Raw genomic sequence first — 10313 nt, forward strand, 5'->3', positions numbered from 1 at the left:
TTTGTATAATATATAAATTTCAATGACTTTTACCAGCAAACTAATAAGTTATAGCGAAAATCCACGAACTTCTGGAACACCCCTCGCATATAGTATTAATGGTCATCTGCTTTCGTTCATTGTAGAATATTTATTTATCTTGCAAGTTATTATTGTTAACGGCATTGTATTTGAGTCGTGTTCTGAGAAAACTGAACATGATGCGTGTGCGTAAAGTGACGTCCCTGATTAGCCTGTGTAGTCCGTACAGGCTAATCAGGGACGACACTTACGCTTTTATGGTATTTTTCGTTTAAATGAAGTCTCTTCTTAGCAAAATCCATATTAGGCGGAAAGTTTCGTCCCTGATGTGCCTGTGCGGACTGCACAGGCTATTCTTGGACGACACTTTACGCACATGCATTATGCCCAGTTTTCTCAGAACGCGACTCTTATTGTAAACATAGAGGCGCACTTTCAATACACTTTCAAGTTAGCACACTATTGCGGAAAACCGCCTGAACAATATGGACTATAGAACTATATAAACCTACGACTTTTACCAACATATCTGCATAAAGCCATGAATGTGTTACAGAAATCATTGGTACCATACGTCGATCGATCGATTACCTTCATTTTTTTCCAATCAAAATAACTTGCCCATATGTCGCCAACAGGCAGACCTGGGTTGAATAATTATAAGTTTAATTTAAGTTATTACAGTAACACGTGTCTGCATTATTTTAAGTTGATAATTATTAACTAGTATATGGATTTTCGTATCAAGTAGTTTCACGAATAAATATTTAACGAGCATATACACGTTAAACTACATCATATTCTCTGTCTGGGATGTTATAAATGAAATACGATACAAATGTCATAATGTTGTCGAGTTTAAGTTGAAAATTTAAACCTTTATTTGCGTAAATAACGCAATTTTCTTATACACGAATTCTTTTGATACTTCTGCTATACAATATAAGAATATTTTCGCCGGTGACAGCCTTTGAAATTAAGAATATAACATTAAACGACAATTACTTTATTTTTAAGTGATACTTGTGTACGGTATGAAGACTTAAGTATTCCCTTTATAGCAATTCTACACCGTTCAACAGCGATTTCGATTTTAAAAGTTGTCTTATATCCATGTTACAAACATATACCGATAAACCTTACAAAGACCTTAATCTACATATTTCAGGTCAACCAGAGTGCGATAAGGTGTTGCATAATATCTTATCCGAGAGCAATTAGCTTACTCAAAATTAATCTTGTAAGTAGATTAAACTGAACCATTTGAAAAACACATTAAAAATAAAGTAACGTTATGTGATTCTTGTTTGAAGTGTTATTACAACCATAAGTTTCAAAAGAGGTCAACTAATTGAGTATATACACCACAATAATGTTATAAGCACATGTGCTTATGATACGTCATAACAACATACTTTTGGCACTTGTACATAACATTGGGATTTGAGAGAGCGAGTGCATTTTCTTGAGAAATTGTTTCTCAAGGCTGCGGACAACACTTTTATTTAAAATTTTGCAAAATGCACATCATTGTCAGATTCCTCTTTCACTCAAATACGTTATTCTTCTTGTAAACTCGCGAGATACATGAAATCTAATGCTGAACGTCGAAGCTTACGACACACACTTCTGTAAGTTTGAAACCAAATACCTTTGCCAAGGGCTGATTTATTTAATTTAAACTTATGTCATTTTAACAAAGAGCATGATCTATTATTTTATTAACGAAACAAGTGTTGCTATATGCTAGTTATAACATAAGTATGTTTTGCATAACTATGTATTAAAATCAAGAAATAAAGAATACAATAGTACCTTTTTAACATAAATTAGGTCGTTCTCCTCGGATATTTTAGCTGTTGAAATCGTGTAAGCAAAATAGTATTGATATATGAATGATAATGATATGTATTGGTGACAAAAATATTTAAAAATACAGAGTTTATTCAATACTACATGCGAAACATAACGTTTCTGGGTAATTTTTTTTTTAAAAACACCATACAGTCTCATATCGGAATCACATGACCAATTTAAAGTGTAGTAAACCTTCCACAAATATGGCAAGTTTTTGCCTCTGACTATAATACCTAGCACAAAAGCACAACCTCTAAACGGACCTACTTTTCTGTAGAAAAGGCCAGTAACCATTTGATCTCGTATAAGAAGTCGAACACTACACAAGAACCTGTGCGCTAGAACTGCGAGCATGCATGTGAGCATAAACATGTCTTCGCATCTCTGTTGAAATAGAATAAAAAATGCATTGTTCGATTGGTGCATACACAATGCTTTCTCTGACCGTACAAACTTAAAATACCAACGGTTGTCAACTGTTTGCTTGCTGTCGAAATATCTTCCGAGATTCATAATGCGAAGACATACATGGCTTTATTTTGAATTGAATTACGTAATGCATGCTAGTCATACAGAAAATGCAGTGAATTTTAAATATATTTATATATGTAATGTTGCATAGCACAATATAGAAATTCATATAGAGGGAACATGTGAACACATGCTTTAAACATAGACATGTGCAGTGATTTCAAAGAAGCACAAATAAATCATTCGAACTCGAGAGCTTTTGAGACAAAGTGTGCGCCATGTTTGAAAACTACTTGACTTTTATGCATATGCAAATATTTGTCTTACGAGAGTTTCAACTACGAATTCAGAAGGATGATTTAATTCATTAAAAACAGAATCTGTTATGTCCATTACATCCAAAAAGTATACCTTATCATGCAAGGTCCGAAATACACTAAACAATATGTTAATATAAATGTAGGCATAAAAGTCGTTGAATTTTTCCATTGATTTAAATATATGAGGTCCTCGAATGACAACTACGGCATGTTTATTTCTTTTCAACAGTCGCTCAACACTTTCTTTGATGTGTTTTATCTTAAGCTCAAATATGCTATGGTGGTATATCAAATGATGAAGGTAAAGATGGATGACAATAATGGCTTCATCGGTGCCATCAATGTTGTCGATCCGTCGGGATATTGAATACGTAGTATAATCCTTCTTGTCCGGTTTAAATCCCGATAGAAACGGTTGGCTATGTGGAAACCACTGTATGCTAAAGTTAAATTCATTATTAATGCACTTTGAAGGTTTGTGCCAAGCTGTGACCGTCCATTCTTCGGTGATGATTGTACAGTTATATCGTTGCTGCATATACTGGTATAACGCTCTTGCATTGGAATCTCCCAGAAAATATATCGACTTGTTTTTAATTTTCCCGATTATTTCGTCATGTGGAACTACTGAAATAAACATATTATTTTATAATGCATAACGAATACTATACGTAATAGAATAATTAATTCAGGATGCATTTTGTTTGTAGCAGAAGCCCAGATACAAGTTGTATGTGTTTCATATCGCCAAAACGATGTTATGGACATCGTACATGACATATCGCATACATCAGTAAAATATGTACGTTTAGGTAATTAGTATCTACTTTGTTTGGTTTTGAAATTGTCACAAAAGAAGATAATCAGGCACATCATGACATCTAGTTGCATATTGCTAAACCACATCTTTAGTTTTGCGTATACTTCAACAAATGGGTGTGTTATGCTTGTTTCTCTTTGTTTTGACTGTACAATTATTAAGACTGTATACCGTATTCAGCCCTTTTACCGCTTACAAGAAAGTGTGCTCGTCTAGAAATACTAAAACTATGCAACAGTCTCTAGTTAAACGTTATTTTATCGAGGAAAATATCTTTTGAAATCTTAAATAGCGTTTTACACTTATGTGTATTTATAACTGCCATTTTAATTTTTGAATCGGTAATCTCTCCTACGAAACATGCGCAAACAATCACGACAGCGTACATCGACATAATCGAGACCTCCATTCTCCATTGTAGACGAAGCCGGTTGGCTGAGGAGGGCTCCATGACAAACGACTGTTACCGTTACCACAGGGCCGAATTGATGCTTGAAATGTGTTGCCACCCGACTCGTCTGACTGTACAAACACTTTCACACTTTGTGTAAAGTTTACAGGCCCCCTGAAATTAACGGCATGGGTAAATAAATGGGAAACAATGATACAAATGATGTAAAGATGAGTTCTCTTTATAAATATTTGTTTTCCAAAAACTATACGATGGATAATTATTTGTGTCCTTCAATCAGCTGTCGACATTCTAACCATTTGATCTTGCGGTATTTTACCGTAGTGGGCGCGCGTGCGACTAATATATTCCGTGTTGGACGGTCGAAGTTTAAAAAAGATTATTAAATTATATCCGAATGAAATGAATCAAATAAAGTCTACAGGTCTTTTAAAGCTAGATCGTTTGCAAAGTTGCATAATAACATGTACAACATATGAAACATGGTTTAAATAACATTATAGTTATTATCTTGGGGCGTCTACCGCGAGAAGCACTGTTTATCGATGTCGTGTCACAACGCCATAAAATGACGTGAACGCTCGCGTAAACTCGAAGACTTAAACGTTAAAAAATCATATAAGTTAAATAATGTGATATATGTAAAAACGAAGAGGTGATTATGCAAGGTAAACCAAAACTGTGATATAGTTTGACTAGCAGGCAGCTGGCATACTCACAATGAACTCACCTATCGGTCGTCTTAAATGTAATGTCAGCTGCTTACCTGTAACACTATATATGCCAATCATACAGAGCGTTGTTTAATAACCTAATATTACAAACAGTTAAAACTTATTTACAAGAACATTATCAGTTAATATCTGAAAAGGATCAACACGTTGAACGTACTTAATACGAACTTCACAGAATTCGATATTAATATAAACAACTCGATGTCTTCTTTAGAGAGTTTCTGGATGAGTCGCATACAATATCATAGACACAGTTAAGCAAACTGCCGATGCAAAAAGTAATTATAAAATTTAACTTTTTCCTGCTAGTTTTATTAATCTATGCGATATAACGTTTTTTTTTAGAGCGGGCGCTCAAGCGATAATTATATGAAAGATATACATGATCTGCCAACTGAACTTCGCTATTGTTCATGTTTAAGGAAATTCCTTCTTAAAAATAGACATTATATATCACACAAATTATAGGAGATTTAACTTAACACACTTGTTAAAATGTACAAATGAAAAATGTTATTCAAGAAATGAAGATACGTATGTCTATTTTTTTTATCAATTTAAGGTATTTTTTTTATCCATTTACATTCTTAGATGCGATGTAATATTAGTTCCAATTTGCTTTAAACTGATTACTATGGTTAATGTATTGTTATGGAATAATGAACACAACAAGGTGTTTTAAACTTTGCAAAGATTTCATTATACAACCAATCACTGCTCTTATAAATAACTGTATATCACATGGAACTTTTCCCGACATGCTTAAAATTGCAAACGTAATACCTTTATATAAGGGTGGATCGGTAGAAGATCCCAATAATTATAGACCAATATCACTTTTACCTACTATATCTAAAATATTTGAAAAGCATATAGCTAAACAATTGCATATATATCTAGAATCTACAAGTCTATTAAACAAAACCCAGTCGGGTTTTCGCAAATATCATTCTTGTCAAACAGCATTGATTAATATAGTTGATTCATGGCTTAAACAAATTGATAATGGAAATCTGGTAGGTACAATTTTCTTGGATTTTAAAAAAGCATTTGATCTTGTGGACCATAGGGTTCTTTTACAGAAATTAAAACTTTATCATTTTAATGATAGGTCATGCGACCTATTTTCTTCATATCTCCGCAATCGATTTCAGTTTATCAAAGCAGAAAACACTACCTCTACTTGTAAAAGCATCATTGCTGGTGTTCCCCAAGGATCTATTTTAGGACCTCTTCTATTTCTTATTTACGTTAATGATCTTTCGCTAGATCTTACATGTGATTCTGCAATGTATGCTGATGATACAACATTGCACACTGTGGGAACAAATATTCAAACACTTCAAAATAAGCTACAAACAAATCTTTCAATTGTAAATGATTGGTGCCAAACTAATAACATGATTATTAATCCACTAAAAACTACTTGTATGGTATTAGGGTCAAAACGGAAAGCTCAAAACATGACAGATCTAAAACTTAAAATTTCAGATACGGTGATCAAAACAGTAAATTGTCAAAAACTTCTTGGCCTTTATATTGACAATACTCTATCTTGGAAACTACACATTAACAGCGTTTGTTCAAAAATGTCATCACGAATGTTTCTTTTGCAAAAAATAAAAACCATATTTAACCCGTGAAATGCGTAAGCTCTTCTATAATGGTTATATCTCACCTATATCCGACTACGCATGCGTTACCTGGGGTTCAGCGGCCAAAACGGAAATTAATAGAATAGTCAAAATACAAAAGCGTTGTGGTGCACATATTTTAAATAAAAAGTACAACACTAATTCAAAAACACTATTTAAAGATCTAAAATGGTTGACTTTCGAACAGCGTAATCACTATTTCATGTCAGTTATTGTATTTAAAGCATTTCACAATCAAACCCCAACATACATACGTGACCTTTTGACACCTTCACAAAATATTCACTATAACTTGCGATCTTGCGAAAAGGGGGATTTAAAGCTAGTGCGAATACCCAAAACAAACTATTTCAAACAATCGTTTTAATTTTCTAGCAAAACAATTTGGAATTCGTTACCCCAATCTATACGTCAAACAAACAATTTAATTACATTTAAGAAAAAATTAAAAGCTTATCTTTCTTCCACACTTTATGAAATAAACTGAACATGCTTCGTGTTGTTTTAGTAAATAACATTAGTTTAATGTTTAAATACTGTTCTTGCATAAATGGTTAGTGTAGTTTTATGTCTGTCATTTGTTTTTAATTATAATATATATCATTATATGTGTATGCATATATGATTCTTTATGTTTTGTTCTTATTGCTCAAGATGAAATATGATGTATTTGTTGTAAATTGTATCTTGTTAGAAGACCTTGTTGAAAATAAGAAATGTATTATATAAATTGCATATTATGGAATTTCATCTGATGTATTTCTTAACAAGTCTATCTTCTTTAAATAAAGATTTTATTATTATTATTATTATTAAACATATAAAAATGAAACACTCTGTTAATTAACGTTTCTTCGTCATACATCTATTCCCGATCATTTATTGACGAACTGCATTAGCCATTGGTTGACAAATAAGAACCACAGATACTGCGTAATCTATATTTATAATTGAATGCTGCTATCCACGTAAAACACTTAAAATCGTTTGTTGAAAATGAATAATGAAAATGCATTACTTGTGTAGTATACCTGTTAAGAAGCTCGCGTTCGACTTCCGTCAGAGGTATAAGAAGCCCCTGACTAACGTGCGAATAATACCAGTCTTCACATAGCAAGTATATGTTGCGTGGCTTTCCGCAATACCAAGGCATTCCCGAGTTCTCATATGTAAGATTACATACTTCCGAATAGTTGAGGCCTTTTTCAAACGCAGAGAGGTATGGATGGCATATGGTTTCTTCTGACATATTGCCATTTTGAAATCCAGCATAAATATATTCAAGCGAAACCATCTGTAACAATAAACACAGTGATGACTAAATACTATAGTTTTAAGATACTTGACACAAGTCCCAATGCACTTACATGTATAAACACGAACGAATGCGTATTTTTATGATAGCTCAAATAGCAAAATTACAATTGCTCATACATTTAGCACAAGACGTTAAAACATTCATTTATGTCGTATACATATGCCAAGATCTATACACAAACGACACCTCTTTTCTTGTTCGGTACATCGCGGTGATCGCCTCCCTGGGATAAGAAAGTGTCACAATGACCTCGGACTTTCCGCTCCAAGCAGCCTCAACCTCAGCCGTGTATGTTCCGTTCCCGTGGTCTATTACCCTCCCTCGTATTGCAGATCTCATATGGTCGTTACATAAGAATATCTTGAGAAAGTCTCCCCCAACTCTTTTGAAGTTTCCAGCATAATCACGAGTTGTAATCATCAATGGTATCATATCTCCAACGTTGATCACTCTTTTGTCATCTGCAATATACACGATTACTGAATTGGTGCAGAAGATGTGTACAATATTAAACACCATGTAAATATGATTTTGATATTTTTTATATGAGACGTATGCACCATATAGAAACAACAAATAATAGCTATGTACAGCACATAAAGTCCAACGTAAATTAACATTGATTTTAAGGTAATCGAATCGAATCATTATTAAAAATGCTTAAACGACATCTGCGTAGGTGTTTCGGAATCTCATCTATATTGCATCGAACCAACATAATAATCTTGAAGATAATAAACTATTATAAATGTACACATACGGTTGTTAGTAACTTTTCACTTACATTTCAGATCCACGGTGGATCGTGTCGCATCGGATACACCATCCATACTCGTGCACGGTGAACACTGTAATGCGTTAACTTCTGTAAGTAAACCCGCATAAGGCTCGAGTATGACCATGCTCTCTTTCCCCGAGTGCACTTCTGGCTGAGAAGGGTGGCTTGCAACATACAATTTACACAATACAACCTCCAACCTGAGTTTGTGTGATATTTGTCTTTTTTTTTCTAACGCAAGGCTATATATCAGGAAAATTGCATTAAAAAGTATCGTTTGTGAGAATCTTTAATTTAGTCTTTATAAAATAGCCCTTTTGAAGATTTGATATATTTTTGTAATTAAGTTTACACGATAGCTATTTTGTTATTCATATACAACATGAAAGCAATATTATACAATACAAACATACATGCTGCTTTAGTAGTATATACTGTACATTGTAATATACAGAATATTTTTGTTATTTGAATAGTTATACCTTATATTAATATTTGAGTTAAAACCATCATACCTTTGGTATCGTTTTGCTGTATTCATATATAAAACTACTCCCGTGATACACGTGGCCAAGACACCAGACACCATGCGTAGTCTTAAGTTCATTATCCCGTATGTCTGCTAGATAATCTGTGTGCAATAGAACACGCTCTTTGTACACAACAAGATATATACACATATGAATCAATATTTCCATAACAAAAAAAACGAACAGTCGTAAGACAAAGTGTCATTAACACTAACTGATCATAATTGACATGCATGCTGTTGTATGCCGATGCAACATATGTCTTTAATAGGTAGTTTTACAACAAAACCTCGAGGAGAAATGGCAACATATTTATTATTTACATATGCTTTTTTTGTAAAAGTAACATTGTTATTTAATTGGTAAAAACGCTATGATAATATATTTCTCGATAGCCGTAGATGGCGATAAATCATGACATATTGAAAGGGTTACTTGGGGATTTCCTCCATCAAAAGCCACCTCGAGTATGTGGAAGTATAACGCAATGTATCCTTTAACTACAGCCAGATCGATCGGATGACGAAGCAATATTAAATTCCACTGTATAACATTTTAAACCATACGTCAGTGTTATCAAAATGCCAGTGACCGATTGCCTATATGATTTTTATCCACCCTAAATAATCTTCCTGTATATTGGACTGCTATTTTGAACTGCTATTACAACATACTCAACGACTTCAATGTATATGTTTATGTTTTTAAGGCCGAGTCGGTGTATAATCGGTTGCATTAGCCCAATACTTTCCCAAAGTTATCGTCAGAACCCTCGTTCATTCACAAGCGCTATCTTTGTTGGTTGACTGTGGGTGAGCAATGTATGAATTTACGAGAAAACATAGCATTGATTTCACAGACATTTTACCTATACAAGTTTTATGATCCCCTTGGTCAGTAGTTTGCTCGTCACTATTTATTAAAACAAAATTGTCTCAACCAATTCTCCCATAGTATGCATTGTATTGAAAACGGAGTTTATTCCCCGGGTGTCGACGATTAATGTGCACAAACAGGCATGATTATAAATGAACTTTTAATTGCATACCATCAAGGCGGTTAATGTAGCATATACCGCTCCTTGAGGAAAATAAAAGTTCTCAATTTTTAAAAATATTTCCCTGTGGCGATTTTAACATGACTTATTGCGTTTTAAGCAGTTACGACTCCCATCTCGGGCTCGTTCGCCATGTCCCAAACCGACGTTTAATCGATTTCAGTTTTTTCAAATACAAATCAGTGTATACCGATGTAATTGTGTTACTATTCATATTAAGGTGTGCAATAATTTATGACAACAACAGTAATATAGCAAATATTGATCCAATTTAACATATGACTTTGAAATCAAGCATGCGTAGTGAGCAATTTTATTAAATAAAAACGCGACCCCATAT

At 33.5% G+C, this 10313-nt stretch overlaps 1 protein-coding gene across 1 annotated transcript; it reads right to left on the reverse strand.

Moving 5' to 3' along the window:
- Positions 1–3861: 3861 nt before the first annotated feature.
- On the reverse strand, positions 3862–10107 carry LOC127859632 (NXPE family member 3-like). The gene is made up of 5 exons (XM_052397137.1): positions 10081–10107; positions 8393–8537; positions 7795–8069; positions 7322–7584; positions 3862–4054 (listed from the first exon to the last, which is right to left on the reverse strand). The coding sequence occupies exons 1-5, from the start codon at positions 10105–10107 to the stop codon at positions 3862–3864; spliced, it is 903 nt and encodes a 300-aa protein (XP_052253097.1).
- Between the last annotated feature and the right edge of the window lie 206 nt (positions 10108–10313).

The sequence above is a fragment of the Dreissena polymorpha genome, chromosome 15 (assembly GCF_020536995.1).
Source record: "Dreissena polymorpha isolate Duluth1 chromosome 15, UMN_Dpol_1.0, whole genome shotgun sequence".
NCBI classification, from domain to species: Eukaryota; Metazoa; Mollusca; class Bivalvia; order Myida; family Dreissenidae; genus Dreissena; species Dreissena polymorpha.